Consider the following 20,749-nt stretch of genomic DNA (forward strand, 5'->3'; position numbering starts at 1 on the left):
CGCTAGGATCGGTTTCCAGCCAAAGTGGTTTCGGTGCGCCCGCGGTCCTCTCCCATTCCATTTTATTTGAAACATTTGTTTTTTCGCGCCATAATCAACTTCGCGCATAATTATCTCAGTTACGTTGTGACGTCATGGACATATCCCGCTGAACAAGAGACCGATGACTCATCTCAAACAATCGATAACCATTATACTTGGTAGATCCTATAGTTGGTGTTCCTTTCTTACAATTCTTTGGTATTGACCATACATCAAGTATAATTGTTTATAAACACAAAATCGTTTGGAGGGAAAATGTAGTGGAACTGTCTCCAACCTACAGTTCGCTTTGTTTTGTTGCTGCTTTGATTCTGGAAATTCATATTACCGTTGACTTGTGTTTGGAAACCCTAAACTACATCGACGTCCATGTTTTTGTACAGATCCTAGTAAGATTTTTGTCGAGTAACTCTTGGCTTGTTCGTCCCCCCAACCGTTGACAACAAGAACCAACGAAGAAAACATGCGAAGATTTCAACACTATATGGTTGTACAAAGGCTGTAATGATTATCGATGCCTACGCCAAAGATCTCAGTGCAGGTGTGCAATTATAAACCAGTAAAGGCATAAAGAATGATATATCACGAAAAGTGTCACTCATAAATACATTGACCTGTGTATACTTAGTTATCGTTAGTCAAGTAAATTTCAGTTTTGTTTACGTTTGCTATATCAGCAGTAGAGGCTTACTAACTTAAAAGCATACTATTTCAGATAAGATTATTTGCTTTTAAAATACAATATTGAAAGATTGGGCTTAATTGGGTCCAACAATGCTTTTAAATGCTAAGATGTTCAAGCAATTGATAAACTGACTGTTTCTCTACTGTGATGTAAAAACTCTACTACAAGTAACCTACCAAACACACACAAAAAAACATGCGCAGTACGAATCACACATGTTGTTATTATAATCTTATTACAGGATGCAGATGCATATTCTGATATCTCGAATGGCTCCACTATTTCTCTGGTATGTGATTTGATACTATTATGGCCTCAATAAATGCTTCTATATATTTTATGTTCTGATGACTATTGTGTAAATAAAATCTACTCACACTAGTGATTGTTTATTTAGCTGTTCAGCTGGCTATAGTCAACTCTGGTTTAACTTGTACTCCTTTTCACAGATCCTAGGGGTAGATAGCTAAGGAGAGGGTTAGATAGCTAAGGAGAGGGTTAGATAGCTAAGGAGAGGGTTAGATAGCTAAGGAGAGGGTTAGATAGCTAAGGAGAGGGTTAGATAGCTAAGGAGAGGGTTAGATAGCTTAGGAGAGGGTTAGATAGCTAAGGAGAGGGGTAGATAGCTAAGGAGAGGGTTAGATAGCTAAGGAGAGGGTTAGATAGCTAAGGAGAGGGTTAGATAGCTAAGGAGAGGGGTAGATAGCTAAGGAGAGGGTAAAGATAGCTAAGGAGAGGGGTAGATAGCTAAGGAGAGGGGTAGATAGCTAAGGAGAGGGGTTAGATAGCTAAGGAGAGGGGTAGATAGCTAAGGAGAGGGTTAGATAGCTAAGGAGAGGGTTAGATAGCTAAGGAGAGGGTTAGATAGCTAAGGAGAGGGGTAGATAGCTAAGGAGAGGGGTTAGATAGCTAAGGAGAGGGTTAGATAGCTAAGGAGAGGGTTAGATAGCTAAGGAGAGGGTTAGATAGCTAAGGAGAGGGTTAGATAGCTAAGGAGAGGGTTAGATAGCTAAGGAGAGGGTTAGATAGCTAAGGAGAGGGTTAGATAGCTAAGGAGAGGGTTAGATAGCTTAGGAGAGGGTTAGATAGCTAAGGAGAGGGTTAGATAGCTAAGGAGAGGGTTAGATAGCTAGAGAGAGGGTAAGATAGCTAAGGAGAGGGTTTAGATAGCTAGAGAGAGGGTAAGATAGCTAAGGAGAGGGTTAGATAGCTAGAGAGAGGGTAAGATAGCTAAGGAGAGGATAAGATAGCTAAGGAGAGAGTTAGATAGCTTAGGAGAGGGTTTAGATAGCTAAGGAGAGGGTTTAGACAGCTAAGGAGAGGGTTAGATAGCTAAGGAGAGGGTTAGATAGCTAGAGAGAGGGTAAGACAGCTAAGGAGAGAGTTTAGACAGCTAAGGAGAGGGTTCAGATAGCTAAGGAGAGGAACCAAGTGGTGCTCCCCCCCTTTCTCTTCACTCAGTCAATGCAATAAATCCATTTTTATATTGATATGGGACAATATTTCCTTCACAAATCCTGGCAGAGCTAACCTTAATTTTTAAGAGCTGAAGACAAGATTCACTTTTCTTGTACCTATGTAACTTAAAAGCAAAGAAATGAAATGCACTCCCCATGTATTAGGGATTTTTTCTAGATATCAAGTCTGCTCTGTTCAGTGTCTGAAATAGAAAAAAAAACATTATAGCTGCTAATGTGCCACAAAATCATGTAATTTTTGTTCATAGGCAAGTGGATCAGATGGATTCAGTCCCAGGCCTCCCACAGGTAATAAATGTTCACCTAGTTTTACTTTTGCCTGCCATTTGATTGGTAAAAATAGGCAATTTTCCTAATGATGAGGTGTCAATGTAATGAGGTGGTAGGTAATATGAGTGTCAAAGTGATACTTGGTTAGATCAGAGTTTATCTAGCCATCTTACAATTTGTCAAAGCTTTCAGACTCAAACTCTATCATCTGGAAAACAACCCATTTGAAGCAGACATGTACAGTAGGCTATGCTTAACAAGTTATTTATTCAAATATCTTTATTTCAGGTGCTAGCGGGAGAAGGCCTCAATCAGCCCAAACCCGGAAACCTAAACTTGGGACAAGTAAGATCATCGATGCTATAGCTTAAATATTGTCATTTATTACAGTGTTTATGTCTAGTGGACCCCCTGTGACTAAATCTAAAATAACTCGAACCCAGATGGCTTAAAGTGCATCTGAAGGAATAAAACAGAGATATCCTTCAAAACGGCTCCATCATCGATATCTAATATCTCCTATGCTAGAAGAATCTTCATTACCAAAAATCCCCGATTTCCCATATTCCCCGATTTTTTTACTGCCTTTTGAATATACCAGTCTGTAAAACACCTTTGTCACTGACCGACAAACGTATTGCTGGCGTGTGGCGCGAAAATCAAACTTCTATTATTCAAACTTCTATTATTATCTTCATTCTTGAAAATGAGCGCTTCTCCCTGTGAATCAACAAGCTCTGCCAAGTGAGAAAGCAAAGCCAGTGACATCGAGACAGAGAAAGTGCAGCTAATCTCTTGCTCGTATTCCTTTGACATTGTAGTTTTCGTTTCTTCTCTTGCTCCTTCTTTCTTTGGTTTTCTGGAGGGGCACGGAAAATATGGGGGGGGGGGGGGCATTAAAAATATGGTAAAAGCATAAGGGGGGCATGGAATATTTTGTTCCACCTGAAGGGGGAGCAACCAATTTTATCATTTTATCCCTTACTTTTATCAAAATCCTCACCCCCCCCCCCCCCCCCTCGGGATAATAAATGAACTTTCCCTTAAGAAAATATTGGGAGCACAACCATACCCTCTGGTCATTTCTTTTTTTTTTAATATTGGGTAAGATGTGCCCCACCCCCTGCTGTAGCCCTGTAGACACAATACCTCAGATTCCTGACTAACATGAACTCATATTTACAGTAATCTCCCTTGCAGGATTAATGTTAATTGATTGAATCATCATTTTGTACAAGGTGGTTCTCCTTATGCATCAAAGCAGACAAAAAACACAAGGCCTCAGCCTATGAAGCCGTCCAATACAAGTCTTTGGCTAGCGGCAATGAAAAGTGGAACAGGAGGTTTGTGGATACAAGCATTTACTAAAGCTGCTATAAACTTTGATCCTATATCCCTCTACATTCTTGTTACAGTATATAGCCTTTGAGTCTATTTTATGTACCATGTTGTATGTGTCAGACCACAAAGTGATGCAAAATTTTGGCTCTAAAAAGCAAAAAAAAAAACATAAAAGCAAGTGACCATAAATTTGTTTAGAGGCATCAAGTATTTTTATTTGGTGCAACCTATATACTGTAGTAGAACTATAATAGATTAGTATTTTGCAGAATCAAGTTTTTTTATATAGATTTCTTTTTTTTTTTCAAAATTCTTTTCTTTTTTTAGAATTCTTTTTAAAGTTGTTTTACACACTTGTTTGTGGTCCCTCTTATTTAGTACTTTTCCCATATATTTTCACATCAATACGCTGTATAATAAAACAGAAGTGGTTATATTATGCCTAATTTTAATCTTCTTTGTAGCCCTTTGTAGCCCTTTTTTTTTCAAAATTCTTTTCTTTTTTTAGAATTCTTTTTAAAGTTGTTTTACACACTTGTTTGTGGTCCCTCTTATTTAGTACTTTTCCCATATATTTTCACATCAATACGCTGTATAATAAAACAGAAGTGGTTATATTATGCCTAATTTCAATCTTCTTTGTAGCCCTCAGCACAGAAAATACAGGGATAAACACATGGGCTGGTCCCAGGCCTGCTCATGCTACAAAGAAGAGAGGGCCAGGGTCAAGGACAAGGAACTTTAGTGAAGTTGTTGAGGTAGGCTCAAAGTATTAGTCTTACAGGGAAACCCAAGTGCAGTATTACTTTCAAGTGCAGAATTGAAATACCTAACAGAATAGAAGTATACCTACCAAACATATCTTTAAAACTTAAAAGAAGTACCTATGTACTGTATGTACCTGCTCTCTCTGTACTGTGACAATCCACCAAAGAGTCTTCAATACCAATAACATTGTACATCATGAAATTCCCCCCAGCGCGACATCGACGAATAATAACATTGTACATCATGAAATTTTTCACCAGAGAAATTGACATGCCAGTACACTACCTCTATTCTGCTCTTCAGAGAGTGTTTGACCAAGTGGTTTATTTATTTCATTCAGACAAGGAAAAGACAATCTTGCAGGAGAAAAAAGCCTTCTGTCCTCTCTGTACTTATGACTCATCACCACAGGGTTAACCGTGTATTGTAAACCTATTATAGGATGTTTAAAATGACCTTTATAAGGCGGAGTCAATTCAGCCTGAAGTTGTAAAGCTGGGTTTAAGCTGGCACTATCATTTCTCTTTTCTTTCCTTCTACTTTCACTCTCTTTCATTTTCCTGTCTTTCATTTCTGCCCTCCCAAACACACTATACTCTGTCTGCATGAGATAAAAAAAGGCTCATTTTGTTTTATTTATAGTTGGCCAATGGCAAGTCAAAGGGTCACACCCGTAGTGCATCTATGTCATACAGTAAGTGAAGCAACTTCTTGGGACAAAAATGTGACCTTTCTCTTGGACACTTGGTCACTTTGACACATTAGAAAAATAAAATAAAAGGGGCCACTTGGTCACTTTAACACATTAGCAAATAGATTAAATGTGGCTACATCTCAAATCTTTTGTGGGCCATGGTTTCCCCAACATTCAGTCAATAGAGAAAAAACAGAAGCTTCCTGAAGAATCCTACATGATTCTAGTTTGTTACAGTATTTCCTGGTTTGTATTCCTTTATTATTCCTTTCGTCATCTACTTGAATTGAAAAAAGGAGTAGAGAGAGTACCCTCTGGCCCCATAGCACCAGGTACATTACCCTGAGTGCCTGGGTCAACGGGGTTGTCCCTCTAAACCAACTGCTGGCTAATTTTACTGCCTGGGATAGAGGAAATCACCAGCCAAATTATGTCTATTGACAGTTGTATGTTTAAAAATTCTAACTTCAACCCTGGGTTGTAGTTGGTTTATGGTTAGAGATCTAATAGATAGATAGATAGATAGATAGACTTATTTGGTGTAACACTTAATTTTATAAACAGATAATTTACACGTGGCCCTCAGGGAAAACTAGAATGAATAAATTAATGATATTTAGGTGAACTGGGAAAAAAATATATAATATATTATCTATGTACATAAATATCCTATATACATTATCTATATGTATGAATTTACAATGTTAATTTTTGGTGGGCCATAGCAAAGAAGGGATCAGAACAGAGATGTATGAGCGCTATATAAGTGTTATTTATTTATTTATTTATTTAATGAGCCAACAGATCGGCACTCCTTTGTCTCTCGCGGGAGTGAGTCCCAGAGTTTTGCGCCACTATATTCAATTGTTTTTTCTGTAATTATGATTTATCCTCAGTAACACAAGATCGTTCTTTGCTTGGTGAGTGTTCTTTAGATGAACGTCACCAAATCTCTTGAATTTAGCCCTGAGGTGGTCTGGAGCCGTTCCATTAAGGGCTTCAAATACGATTGTACACTTGATTCTTCTAGCTCGCTTAGTGAAAGGCTCAATATGTCATTGAAGCAGGGATAGTCATGTTTTGCTTCTGTGTGTCTTGTGTAGCTGAACCCTCCGTAACGTCAGGGGCCCCAGCTTATAAACCACCCGAGGACTACTATGACGAGATCATAGAGCTAAAGAAGGTGCAGTACTGTTATGTATTTTGAATCCTTAAAATGGAATTCTGATAATGTCTAAATGTAAGGGAACTAGATTTGAATAATAGCATACATGATCACTAATGCAAAATGGTAATTCTAAGCTATAAATCAACACAAGGTTTCAACAAAAGTTTCTCTGCAACTGTTCTGTTTCACAGAGGCGTTCACTGTACGTTTTTAACCATGTGTTGATTTATTGCTCATCTACACCATGCCTTCACAGACCGTCTATGTTTTCTAAAGCTTGTCTGTAGTCTTTCTATTTATACAGTGGTAATCCTAAGGCCTGAAAAACAAATTAAAAGTTCAGCACACATCCACAATGTCTTGTTTTCGTGTATAGAGGGCACTTTGTCTATGCAAACAGGGTAAGATACATTGGAAATCTAGCATTTTTGCTTTCCTTCTATGATCAAATTGTAGCAATAGTCATTTAAATAATAAATGTATAGAGTGAGTCGCAAATACTAAGAAAAAATCTGTGCATTTACTTGGAAGCACACTCAAGGTTTTCCGAAAAATAAAAGTCGGGGTATCTCTTAATTTCTGTCATATTTTTTTATCAGGACTAAAAGTGTTGCTTTTCTTTATAGATTATCAACACATTGAAGCAGGAAAATAACACCCTCAGCACTAAACTCCTCAGGACAGAACAAGAGAATGTGTTAAAGGTTGTAATTTTAGAGTCTTTTACCCCACTGTATAAAAAAGAACTAAAGGCTTTACTCAGACAAAGGGTTAATGTCTTGAATAAGTCCTTTCTGTAAAGGGATGGAGGAGACTAAAGATTAAATCACTTTTTAGTATTTGGGAGGGATAAAGGAACCTAACCATTCTCTCTATGTATGTTACGTCAATAAATAAATCTACTGATTTGTTCCTTATTTTTTAAAGGACAGACAGATAGAAGACCTGTTGAATTCTCGAAAGCAGGTGATGTGTTTACATGTATCTTTATTTGTTTACAAATAAAATATAGTAAAGAACAATGTGCTGATTCTGTGTATTTTCACAGCCTGAAGATTTGAGAAGAACTCTCACAGACAAACGAGGGGACACAAGCTCGGTAAGCTAAAGTCAAAAGTAATTACCTGAAAAACGACGAAAAGTAGGGACATTCTGCCTCCTCCCCTCTAAGCTCTAATTATGTATACACTAAAGTAGCAAAAACTTATGGGTATTCTTAATTTTCAAAACAGATTGTAAACAGCTTGAAACAAAAACTCCATGCAACAGAGAGAACTGTGAAAGAGAAAGAATCAGAGCTGAGGTAAGTTTTGGTGCTAGCCAAAGGGAGAGGGTAGTGCAGTCCTGCTTAAAAAAAAAAGAAAAAATCATGTTTTAACTAATTTATGTATTCCTCTGAGATCCTCTGATTTATTACAGCGTTGGGTTTTGATATGTACTTCAAATGGATCCAGTTGATGAACTTGAAAATAAACATGAAAAGGGATGGTTGATACCTAAATTGTACCAGAAATCAAAAGCAACCCAGTAGCCACCCAATCAACCCCTGCCCCTGGATCCACCCTTGCATATATTTAACCGATTGGGCTTTGATCCTTTGTATTCTTCAGCAAACTCAAACGAGACATGAAATTGACGGATGTGGATGAATTGAGCCTTCAAACAGAGATGTACTATCAGGAGGTTCAGCGGTTGCAGCTTGCACTACTTGAGCAGCAGCAAGCCAGAATGCACCACCAACCGGCAGAAGGAACAATGGAATCAAGAGGTGGCCGAGGCAAAACGCCAATGAGTGCTTCTGCACAGAGGACCCAAGGTAGAAAGATCCAACTTGCATGATATATGGTCTTGTAGATTATGGAATCCTATGGAAATATGATTGAAATTGTTGCGGCATCATCTTATCTTATCCTTAGACGAGGTCGAGTTTCTCAAAGCTGAGAATAAGAGCCTCAAAAACGATATGATTGCCTTTGTCGAGGGGCAGTCCAAGAAAGATAAGAAAAAGCCCTTCAAAGGTACGTTGAAGTTGCTTTTTTATAGTATGCAATAAATTTATATTGTATCGTTTACAGCACACACCACTGACGGCCGCTCATCATCAGGCGCGTACCCAGGATGGGCTGAGGGGGGGGGGGGGGAAGTTGCGCAGTCTAGGTATCATGAGGAAAAAGCATAGAATTTGAAGATTCCTTAATAAGGAATGACCCACTTTTTGGCCGCCAAGGGGGGGTGAGCGCACCCTGTGCACCCCCCTGTGTACGCACCTGATAATAACCTGAAAGAGCAAAAACAGCAACTTTGTGTTTGTCGTCTTTGCCAGTCGCCAGTATTGTAATACCAATAAGCCCTGACATCTTGGTCCTTCTTTACAACAACATCTCGAAAATTGTTGGAACAGCCCTTCAGAAAGATGCCCAACCTAATGCTAAATATTTGTATAACATGGTTCATTCAATTGAAAAAGTGATGTACTAATACTTATTTAGCCCTGGCAAACATATGTACCGTGCCAACTAGAGGCATACTGTATACATGAACTTAGCCTGTGTAGCAAGCGCAGAGGGCTAGGGAAAATGATGGATAGATCCAGCGCGCCTGGAGAGTAGGATGCAGCGAGTGCGTGCGCCTTGCCTTCTCTCTTCTTTCCCAACCCTTTGGGCTTGCGCCACAGGCTAACATGAACTTTGTATACAGCAGGAAAACCACAGAAGCTAACAAATGTGGGTCAGGTGATACCATGCGTTTATCACAAAAATTGTCTCTTTTTCAGTCGAGTATGCCGACATGTCTCGAGGACAGCTTCTTCAGACGATACGAGATTTAGAAATGGTAAGCCTTGCTCTATTATGTACTTGTTTGTTTGAGTACGATGTAAAAAAAGTAAATCACGTAAGTATAAGTTATGTCATAAACTTATTGTACTAACCCTTACTGTACTCCCCATTCAATGTCTTTCAATCTCTGGCCGTGACACTACACAGTGATTGTACAGTTATTGGGATTTTTAAGAATGCTGTGCCGTTCGCCTTTCCCCTATTTTTTTAAATTTTTTTTTTTTGCCTCCAACTAATTTGCAATGCAAACATCCAAGTGCGACAAGACATCCTCTCCTTGTGGTCTTTTCTTAGAGAGTTCCAAGTCTACTCTATAAGCTTTTATGAGAGAGCGTCCTAATTCATCTTATAATTTGCTACACACAGAAAGCTGATGATGCCAGTTCAAATCGTAAAGCGAGAGGGAGTGATGATCTCAGTGATGACGATCCCGCTAAAGACAAGAAACAGTCCAAAAAAGTGAAAGGCAAGCCATATTGCATCGTGACATACTGTACTCAGCCAAGGGTATTCAAGGGTAGTAAACCAATGGTCCTGCAGGGTGATCTCAGTGCACCTTATCACATGACATTTTAGTGTTACTAGAAGTTTGCAAATAGTCCCGAATATCAAATTGTCGCGAAATTAGCAGAAAAAAGTGCTGCGATTGTAGAGTGACTCAAAAGTTTCCTTTCTTTAGAAAGGTTCCAATCTACCTTTCTCGAATGATTTGTCATCCGTTCAGGTCGTTCAGGGTCTCATGGTTCTACCGCTGACCTGAGATCGCGGGAGGCAGAGCTTCTTGAGGAGCAGGAGAAGCAGAGACAGGTGATAGAGCGACTGAAGGAAGACAGAACCCACTACAGGAATGTCGCAGACGAGCTAAGGTAAGCAGAGAGAGGTGATAGAGGGACTGAAGAAGGACCACACCCACTGCAGGAATGTTGCAGACGAGATTAGGCAAGTAGAGACCGGTGATATAGAGACTGAAGGAAGACAGAACCAACTACAGGATTGTAGCAGTCGAGCTAAGGTAAGCTGAGACGGGTGATATAGAGACGGAAGGAGGACCACACCTATTACTGGAAGGTTGTTAACAAACCTTAGACACCAGTGCATCATAAAATTAATTTAACACCGGAACCCCGTTAATAGGACACCGTTAGGACCCTTAAACTGTCCTCGTATACTGTAACCTCGATAATAAGGACACTATGGAGACCCCAGTTACCTCGTTTATAAGGACACCGTTAGAAACTGTAACGCTTACCTCGTTAACGGGCGAATTGACATTTACATAAAATATAGTTTCTTAATTCAGTGTTTGAAAGTTTTTCCCTGTGGATACACTGTATATTTTAGCATTACAACGGATATCTTCCATATTCACAGGGACAAACTTCGCCTTACGGAAGAAGAGCTCGAAAGGTACCGTAGCTCCTCCGAGAAACCCCAAATCATTGAGCAACGAAGAACAAGTATTACGTCCACTGCCAGGTAGATATTATAGAAGTATGCATCTTCTTCAATCATTATTTTACATTCCTTTTTAGTAGAACATCCCCCAGAATTTAGTTTCAATGAACTTTATGATTATGTCTTGATTATGTCTTGAATGGCGTATAACCATCAGGTCACGTATCCTTTAGCTTATTTTATTCTTGTACACACATCAACGGATTTGCCCTGATTTACCTAATGGCCTAATGGCTCCAGGGTCTTACCATCTCTTCAATTTTGTAGCCAGTACAGCACGCGCAAGCCCTCTTTACGGACAAGTGAGCGAGAATCGGAGATGGAGCGAGAGCTTGAAGAGTTTAAGCAGAGACACGCGGCTAAGACACTACAGAAGCAATGGCGGCAGTACCACGGCCACAAACAGACCTTGGAGAGCGAACGGAGATGGCTGAAGGAGCAGCAAGAGCAGGACAAAGCCGCACAAACATTGCAAAAACAGTGGCGGAGACACAGGGACTATGTAAGTTGTACATGCAACTTTTCGCGCAACAACTTGCAACACGACATACAACTATACACCTTTTTTTCCCATGTTATATGTGTTTTTTATTGTGTTGGCATCCTGTACATGGCGCTATATCAATGACACTTGTTTTTTGTAGGTGATGGGTTTTACTTTTACTGTGTACTTCATTGTCATTATTTTATCCATTTCTTTTTTTCAGAAGCGACAGCAAAATGAGGTGGAGCAGGAAGAGGTAAGGTCATTTCGTTACGAATGCCACTTTTCGCATGGAAAGCGGCACACGATTCTCTGCTACCTGCATCCAGAGAGACATCATACCGCCATCCACAACCAACCATCCGTCCTCCTTTTCACCCCTCACCCACCCGTCCCAACTTACCTGCAAGTGCCAACTTTTTCACCCTAGGTGCCTTGGTACAAATACGCGCTAGAGTCAGCGGCAATGCTCTCTGGCCTGCTACCTGTTCCCAGAAAGAGGCGTCTTACCGCCATATACAACATGCCCTACACCGTCCGATTTTCCCTGAACCCACTGCCCCAACCTTACCTGCAAGTGTCAACTTTTTTACCCTAGGTGCTTTGGGACAAATACGCGCTAGAGTCAGCGGCAATGCTCTCTGGCCTGCTACCTGTTCCCAGAAAGAGGCGTCTTACCGCCATATACAACATGCCCTACACCGTCCTATTCTCCCTGAACCCACTGCCCCAACCTTACCCACTACCTGCTATTCCTTCTGCAACTAAGGGTATTGTTCGCAAATAGGCCGTACTGGATATTCAAGCAGCACTGCGTGGTCACGTGGTTCGCCAGCAAAGACTCGCTCAGATGGATGAGGTCCCGGAAGAAATGGACTCCGATGGCGCTGTCGTCAATATCCAATCAGCAATGAGGGGTCATGTGACGAGGTCTTCCTTGTCACGGCAAAGCTATGGGGAGGGGTCACGTAACAGCCCGATGGATAAGAGGTTGGTAAAACCATGGCATTGTTCAGTGTATAGATCTGTCATCGGTTTTAAGGTAATAAAAACCTGGCTCTCTATAAACTGTGAACCCCTCGTCTTCTGGGATGAGGATAGTGAGCCTTTTTTGTCGCATTTCATACCCTGTATACTTGGGGATGTGAAAGAACCGCTGGGAACGCTTTCCCATGGTACCATCTTCAGTTCCATACCACACCACTTAATACATTGACACCTTATAATTGGTGCATTTCTCAGGTCCACGCACGAGTTATCGGAGTCGGATGATTCGGATGGAGGCTTGGACATCGAAGCCTTATCCTCTCGTCAAGATAAGAGCAAATCGCCATTCTCATCGCGTAAAAGATCCAGTTTCACAGGTGAGTCATGTGAAGCCCTCTCGCAGGCACATGCAATGTCACGCTTTTTTGAACCTCTGTTTTGGCCCGTTATTATAACATAAAAAAGAAAAAAACAATTGGTTGCTCTAGAGTCTTGGGTTATGATTGGAAAATACAAAGTTCTGGTTTTATTGTGGATTATTAATCTAACACTGGTTGGAACTGCGGCATCCTCGCGCCCCAGGGTCCACCCCTTTTATGTGGAGGGACGTGAGTCAGAAGCCATTAAAAGTGGAGTAGATGCTGGCATCAGGGGAAGAGACCCTGGTCACGTGGCACCCAGACGTTTGATGGTAAAAAATAAGAAATTTCTCTATTGATCCAAGGGGTTGACAATTAAACTTTTTAGGAGGCTGTTTTGTTGAGCAGCAGGATTTTGTTTTGTTATGTAGCTAGTGTGTTCTTTTTCTTCTTTTTATTAAACAGCGACATTTTTTTCTACACGCCAAGGGGATGCATGAAATTCGAAATAACCCCCTCAAAAGTTAAATGGTCGGGCCAGTTTTAGAAAGCCCATTCTATTCCCCCCCTTGCCCGTAGAGTATGAGATTGGCGGAGCCTGGCGTGCGAGGAAGCGTCCTCCCCTGCTACCTCCAGTATAAAGCGCATTTGTTTGTCCGTGTGGTCGTATACTAGCGTCATACTTGCATTATATCACGTACCCGCACACTTAACATTGTAACAAGTATTGATTTTTTTTACCTGATACTCTCAAACTAATACTGTTTGATCCTTCTCTACTGTTTAACATATCTAACGTCGTCACTTTATTGGACCTTGTGGTGTTGTTGTGATTGATATATCTTATAAAGCTACCAAGGGCTCAATGACAACGCTTTTTTTTCGTCTGGCCTCCGACTAGTTGAGATACTTGATGACTTGTTTCATTGTTAAAGTGTTCTCTCGTATGTTCTTTTCGATGGGTTGAATTTAATCGAGCAAGCGCTTTTAAGTATATTTATGCTTGCGATGGCTACGTTTTCCAGTGTTATGTGCCATCTTAGCTGAGCGACACGTCGACTCCACGCTTAAACTTCTTATCTTCGCGTCACCTATCGACTCCTTTTACGCTCAGCAGACCAGGAATGAGTGCACAGAGACACTTTTTATTGTAACTGGCTCATCTACATGTAACAATCGCCACAACGTCCAATCGGGATCTGTCTACTCTCGCCATTTTCAAAAGCATGATCCAGTCTGTCATTTTATTCTCCTCTTCCTACTTTGTGATTATGAATAAATATAATGGTTAAATTAATGGTTAAATAATTAATAAAAAAAATAATGCTCTCTAAGCTAAATTATATTCTTTCCACATAATGTCAAATGCACTAAATAGCTCGCAGTCATGGTGAAGGCTGGCATCGTTATTGGTTAAGCACAATGTGCTCATGTTAATAGCAATTGGTGTTTATCTCTTCGTAAATCGCCATCACTTTTTGCAATTCTTATTCCCAGATGAGATTCCATCACGTGAGCCCAAACCACTCCCTCGCACTAGAGCCTCACCCTCCTTGCACCCACCACGCCCTGCACCTCGCACCCATAGGACCCCTGACAGTTCCCCTCCCCTCCCCCCGCCTCGGCACACCAAGACTGCTGCCACACCCACGATCAACCTACCGGACACGTCAGAGTCGGACTCAGATGACGACGTCGTCATTGGTGGTAACGCCTCACACGTCAGGGGTAATGGTAAGACACGCGGTTATTAGTAACTTAAGCAGGTTGAAATCAGGTTCTCATGGTTTACTTTGTTGAGGTGGTTGTGTTTTTACTTTTTTTTTTGCCCATGCGTCTTCAACCAACTCTCCTGAGTCAGTCACCCTTTCCACAGACTCGGCTATCAAGAATGCCCGGTCAGTAAACCCTTTGACGGACTCGGTTGTTAATAGGACATCGTCAATAGCCCATCCCAAGGCTATCAGGAAGCCTCAATCAGTATCTCATTCAACAGATCTGGCTGCAAAGAGGCATGGCTCAGTTGCCTCTTCCACAGACTCGTCTATGAAGGAGACTGCGTCAGTCTCCCCGTTAACGGAAAAGTCCGTCATCTCTGGGTCTCCCAGTGACTCGACGGTCACAAGGAGTGAAACAGTTGCTGCCACATGCCCCACAAACTCGGCTATCAAGGAGACCAAGATTGGCACCTATTCGTCTCCAAAAATTGCGGTTAACAAAACGACCGCGACTGTCACCCCTGCCTCTTCCACAAATTCGGACTCCGATAACGCTATGGTTATGTTTGGATCCAACAAGAAAATTACTTCTTCGAAATCTAGCACCAAAAAGACGGGCCAAGATCTCAAGACTGATGACACTTCTTCGTCTGCGAGAGAAACTAGAAGGCAGGCAGGTATTCAAAGAAACCGGCAGGGTGATGACGAACTCGAGGACGACTTTAAGAGACTTTCAGAAGCAAGAATTGGAGTAATAGAGCGGAATGATTTAGCAAACGAGGACAAATCTCTGAATGTGAAGGCTACCAGACGAAGCAAGCCTATTGCTGCTCCAAGAAAAAGAATTCTTCGCAAGACGTCATCAAGGAACAAAATAGTTCATGGTGCGACTGATAGAAACAGTTCCAAGGTACACGAGAACGTGCAGGTTAAGATAGATGGCAAGACAGATGACGCAAATACTTCCAGTGCACACAGAGACGTGCAGGTTAAGATAGATGACAAGACAGATGACGCAAATACTTCCAGTGCACACGGGGACGTGCAGGTTAAGATAGATGGCAAGACAGATGACGCAAATACTTCCAGTGCACACAGAGACGTGCAGGTTAAGATAGATGACAAGACAGATGACGCAAATACTTCCAGTGCACACGGGGACGTGCAGGTTAAGATAGATGGCAAGACAGATGACGCAAATACTTCCAGTGCACACAGGGACGTGCAGGTTAAGATAGATGACAAGACAGATGACGCAAATACTTCCAGTGCACACAGGGACGTGCAGGTTAAGATAGATGACAAGACAGATGACGCAAATACTTCCAGTGCACACGGGGACGTGCAGGTTAAGATAGATGGCAATGCAGATGACGCAAATACTTCCAGTGCACACAGGGACGTGCAGGTTAAGACGATTAAAGGTGTGGCTGATGAAAAATGTTTCAATGCTTGTAATGAACAGCAAGAACTCTCGTTATCTTCGCCGAATAAATTCTTTTCTGGTTTGGAAATGCCAAATTTTGCGCCTTCGACTACGAAACCAATAGTGAGCTTCATGGTAGAGGAAAAAGACGACAAAAGACAAGCTTCGAAAACAGAAACGAATAAGAACATAAATATTGAATGGAACAATAATAATGAGAAAGAAAATGTAATGGACAATGAGTTAGCTATATACCCTGGATTGACGACCTTAAACGATAGAGACAGAGTGATGGATCCGGGAAACGTTAGCAGCGGTATCACCAGTAGAACAGCCACGACATCAGACAAGCTGAACAATCCACCTACAGTAGCTACAGGACACCGAAGACGAGATTCAGAACATGATTTATCCAGTCAAAACAAATCGCTGACATCAACAAGCAAAGAAATCCGCAAGGAATTTGTCGGTCCAGAGCGTTCAACTTACCCACCTTCGTCTCTTGAAGAGGTGTTCAGCTCTGACGGCAAGGATTACATGCATCAAGAGGTCAAGAAAGAGGGCGTTGCCCGTTATTCAACGGAAACTCGAGACAGCTATGCCGCGCCTACAGATAGCTGGCGACTGTCAGATAACAAATGCATGCCGGTACGGGGCGGTGCAGGTGCTGGTATGTTACGCATCGCTTTTATGGCCTTATTCATACGTTCGTGCAATCCTTATCCGGCATTCGTGCGATTTTCGCCCTGCATTCGTGGAATCTTCGTGCGCCTTTCGCACAATCATCTTTCTCTATACGCATAATCTTTACGCGCCCTTTTACTGTTTAAAACTGTGTTAAAATTTTACTGTTTTGCCTCGCTATTATATTGCTATACGCTATGATATTGTAATGTTTAACCTTGATTTTATTATTATTATGTATTTTTCTCCGCATATAAGTTTGTGCAGTTTTATTTTGTCGAAATGATTGTAAAATAGCCAGTTTAGATCACTAATAAGCAGCAGTTTCTTACTAAAATAATTGTAATAAATTCTTCGTAACAATCACGCATTCTGATCTACATAAATTAGCTAATTAATTTATAGTGAGAATTAAAGGATTTATTTGTAATAGAGACGTCTTGCCGTTAGTGTAGTTTAACCTCTCAATTAATGCCTTTGTGCTCTTGCAGTGCTTTGTACGTTCTCTTGCTCGACCCCTTCTTTCCAAAATTTGCTTTGTTACCGAAAGTGACGTCGCTATCCATTTTCTTATTGTAGTGCATTCTATGCTACTGTATTTACGCGAAGATAGAAGCGCTAGATTTCAAGATTTGACAGATAGTTTCGCGTATATTTCGAGGACAACGGTACACGGCAGTATCGTCAAATCTAGGAACTCTCACCCGTTTCGTTATAAATATTTTACTTCTCCTTTATAGGAATATCCAAACGAGTGAACCCACAAAGAACGATCGATGAAGGTTCGGAAGAAAGCAGTCCTAACTTGAGATTCTCCTCGCGTGATAGGAAGAACACACCCGATCGACACTCGTCCGATCGAAAATCGAGCTATTCCGATCACAAAACAACACCCACTGAACGTAAATCAAGTACTAGTCAACAACAGAACGTGCCAAGCGGGGACTCGCTTAGACGGAAAACGTCTTCAAGAAATCGACACGAAATTGCGGATAGCGACGATGATGATGATGACGATGACGTAGAAGTAACTTCACCGAAGACCGCAAAAAATACTGGGACTTCCCAAAGACCCAGTCTCTCGCGTAACTCCGCCAGCTCCCACTCTCGGGAAGACCGGGGCAAGGAAAGTTCCCGAACTTCCTCGACAAGGCGCACCAGCAGCGATAAATATGCAAAGACCACCGGGAAATTCAGCCGAGAAATTGACGAGGACTCGGAGGAGGACAGCGATGACGTCATCGTGACCTCTAAGCGCGCAGTGCCTGTTGGGAGGAAAGACTCGTCTACTTCCCGGTCTGGTGTTAGTAAGGGTAAGTTCAATCATTTGATCTGTTTTCCTTGGTGTAATGTTGTTTGTAGCGGGGACCACAACCGGATTCATATTGTGTATATTGGGGCTAATTTAAGGCCTCTGTCATGATAAAAAAATATATAGTACAAAGACTGAGGAACCAACTAACTCAACACAGGATGCATTACTTTGACCGCATTTTGGTAAGGTGTCGAAAGTCTGACATTTGTCATATTCTTGTAATCTTGTGCATGACAGCCCAGTACACAGTTAAGAAGTCTTTTATTTTTTTAATGAAAACAACAATGCAATGCATACTTGGAAGAATGATTTCCTTCAAGCTTACATACCCACAGTGTTTATAACCAGTTTTTATATTGTTCATTTTGCCCCTTCAAACTTAAGTACCTAAAACGGTTAAAAGCCAGTTTGTTCTATTGTCCATTTCACTTGGCGCACACTGGAGATATAACAACAAATTGAGCATGTGCACCAACGCCTACTGAGTTCGTTAATCCACGTCAGGCGACTCCTCTTTTATTCAACGAATCAAAGAGCACGTTAGAATTTGCATATAGAGGTATTTTGCTATATTATGCACTAAGCTTTAATGCTTTTGGATTTTAGCCTTTGTCTCCAGGGCTGTAGAATCACAAATATGGAAAACTTCAGCTTATCTGCGGTTTCATTCGTTCTCAGAGCCAGCGAGACGGGAATCATTTATGGATAGTCTCTTCTCTTCTTCCAAATCCAAGTCTAACCAGCCGAATACCAAGAGGCGTAGCATGTTCGAGATCAATGACGATGTTGACAGTGAGAGTGATGACGACGACGATATCGTCGTGACGTCAAAGTCAAACTCGAGGAGCAAGTCGGGAAGCTCAAGCGGAAAACGGGAATCCAAAGAGTCGCGTATGTTGTTTTCGCTGTCGTTAAAAGCCTCGATCAAACGAAGATGAGAGAAGAGATTTATAACAATCATGACCCTCTCATTCACTTAAAACATGTTTACGTTTTATTTTTTTAGTGCTGGTGACAGATTTTACCGTTTGGTTGGGTCAATGAGCGTATTTTAGTCTGCATTTTGTGATAAATCCTAAGTCAGTAAGCATGCAAGGAGCACAGTTTTCATCCAAATGAAATTCATAACTAAAGGGTTCTCCGTCATGTTCTGTTGCGCAGCTTTTGCTACGCTGGCTCGCTACTAAAGTTTATTAAAGATAACGTTTCCCTCATGCTTATTTGCTTCCGCCATGGTAGCGCTCCGGCGGTATTATATTTTTTTACCTGAATAATTCAACCCGAAGACCTGGAGCTCGCAATCCAGGAAGAGAAAATCAGAACTTCCCCTCCAATTTTACCAATGCACGTTTGATAGATCTCTGGGGAAATTTCTCCCCAATGACCCGTTCAATCTTACTAACTTGCCACAAGTGAGAAACAAATTTGTTTGCTAAACTATGGTGTGATCTTTTTTGTAGTGTCAAGTTTATGGTCAAGCTCTACTCAAGACGCCAAGAAGCATGTATGTTATCTGTACCTTAGATACTAAATCCCTCCATTGCGCATGGCGTCTGCACCCCGGTCCCTACGATAGGAACAAAGGATTTTCTTGGACGGCGGTTGTTTGTTTGGTTCACTTGACCAAGAGTAGCCTGGCGACGGTTGTTTGTTTGGTTCACTTGACCAAGAGTAGCCTGGCGACGGTTGTTTGTTTGGTTCGCTTGACCAAGAGTAGCCTGGCGACGGTTGTTTGTTTGGTTCGCTTGACCAAGAGTAGCCTGGCGACGGTTGTTTGTTTGGTTCGCTTGACCAAGAGTAGCCTGGCGACGGTTCAAGAGTAGCCTGATGACGGTTGTTTGTTTGGTTCGCTTGACCAAGAGTAGCCTGGCGACGGTTGTTTGTTTGGTTCGCTTGACCAAGAGTAGCCTGGCGACGGTTGTTTGTTTGGTTCGCTTGACCAAGAGTAGCCTGGCGACGGTTGTTCGCTTGACCAAGAGTAGCCTGGCGATAAATTTCGAATTTGGCTGAATCTGACTTTTTCCTGCCCCTAGCAACATAAAGATCGCTGCACTAGATTTGTGTGTGGTTTTAAGTTGGGATAACTAGCTTAACACGCAAACCTAAAAGAGTGCATGATTCACCTAGCTGTGGTACTTTTACTCAGATTGAACTCGTTTGTCTTTGCTTCCCACAGAGCGACAGCGGAGGCCTGGGCTTTGGTTTCTCTTCCGCGTCTCGTAAAAGGGATATCACTCTTGATGAGCTCTTTTAGTGCCAAGTCCTCCGAGGTTATTCTCCCAAAGGTAGCCCACAGGAGCGGGCCTGATGGGTAAAGTAGGTTCAATTTCCAGCTCGTCTCTGTGAGCCCGCAATCCGTTCTCTCCTGTGGGGCCAATAAGACCTAGCGACAGCTAAATCCTATGGCTAAAGCCGATTATATATTTACTGAGGAATAATTGTATCGTGGCAGAAACATAAGACTTATCTAAGTTTCCGACCGTGGTGTATTTTTTAATAAATTTGTACAGACAACAGACATGAGTTTTTTTCTCATCGCCCTTATTGCCCAGGTATACCCTCAGTGCCCAGGTATACCCTTAGTGCCCAGGTATACCCTTAGTGCCCAGGTATACCCATAGTGCCTAGGTATACCCTTAGTAATAATAATAATAATAATTTAATATAGCATTATAAAAATCTCAATGCTTTACAAACATCCTACTCTATTCTATGTACATACATACATACATATATATATATCTTAATACTAATACTTATGATAATATTTCTAATGGTTAAAAAACTAATCAATTGTTGTAGTGCTTACAAAATAAGTACGTCTTTAAAGACGATTTAAATTTGCTGAGACAGTCGGTGTTTCTAATGTGTAGGGGGAGGGAGTTCCATAATTTAGCTGCAAAGTTTGAAAAAGACCTGTCCCCATAAGTTTTTGTTCGTGATTTAGGAATGACGAGAAGGTTCTTGTTAGCGGATCTAAGGGATGGAGATGGCGTATACGGTGTTAAGAGTTCAGTGATATATTCAGGTGCCCAGGT

General features: G+C 41.4%; 1 protein-coding gene across 3 annotated transcripts; it reads left to right on the top strand.

The window, feature by feature from the left end:
* The first annotated feature begins 221 nt into the window (after positions 1-221).
* On the top strand, positions 222-20,227 carry LOC116621077 (IQ domain-containing protein E). Of its 3 annotated transcripts, none has more exons than XM_032386924.2 (28): positions 222-583; positions 969-1,016; positions 2,454-2,493; positions 2,764-2,820; positions 3,714-3,818; positions 4,462-4,574; positions 5,227-5,278; positions 6,382-6,461; positions 7,073-7,150; positions 7,374-7,412; positions 7,495-7,545; positions 7,679-7,749; positions 8,057-8,262; positions 8,363-8,464; positions 9,220-9,278; positions 9,650-9,749; positions 10,008-10,149; positions 10,655-10,759; positions 11,006-11,240; positions 11,446-11,478; positions 12,010-12,212; positions 12,465-12,586; positions 14,066-14,302; positions 14,445-16,382; positions 17,137-17,709; positions 18,390-18,602; positions 19,172-19,215; positions 19,888-20,227. In XM_032386924.2, the coding sequence occupies exons 1-28, from the start codon at positions 557-559 to the stop codon at positions 19,963-19,965; spliced, it is 5,151 nt and encodes a 1,716-aa protein (XP_032242815.2). In that variant the 5' UTR covers positions 222-556; the 3' UTR covers positions 19,966-20,227. The 3 variants fall into 3 exon arrangements, with proteins under 3 accessions (XP_032242815.2, XP_032242816.2, XP_048581152.1); XM_032386925.2 differs by having other exon boundaries at positions 223-583; positions 14,565-16,382; XM_048725195.1 differs by lacking the exon at positions 14,445-16,382 and having other exon boundaries at positions 231-583.
* Positions 20,228-20,749: the final 522 nt, after the last annotated feature.

This window comes from Nematostella vectensis, chromosome 3 (genome assembly GCF_932526225.1).
Source record: "Nematostella vectensis chromosome 3, jaNemVect1.1, whole genome shotgun sequence".
Taxonomy (NCBI): domain Eukaryota; kingdom Metazoa; phylum Cnidaria; class Anthozoa; order Actiniaria; family Edwardsiidae; genus Nematostella; species Nematostella vectensis.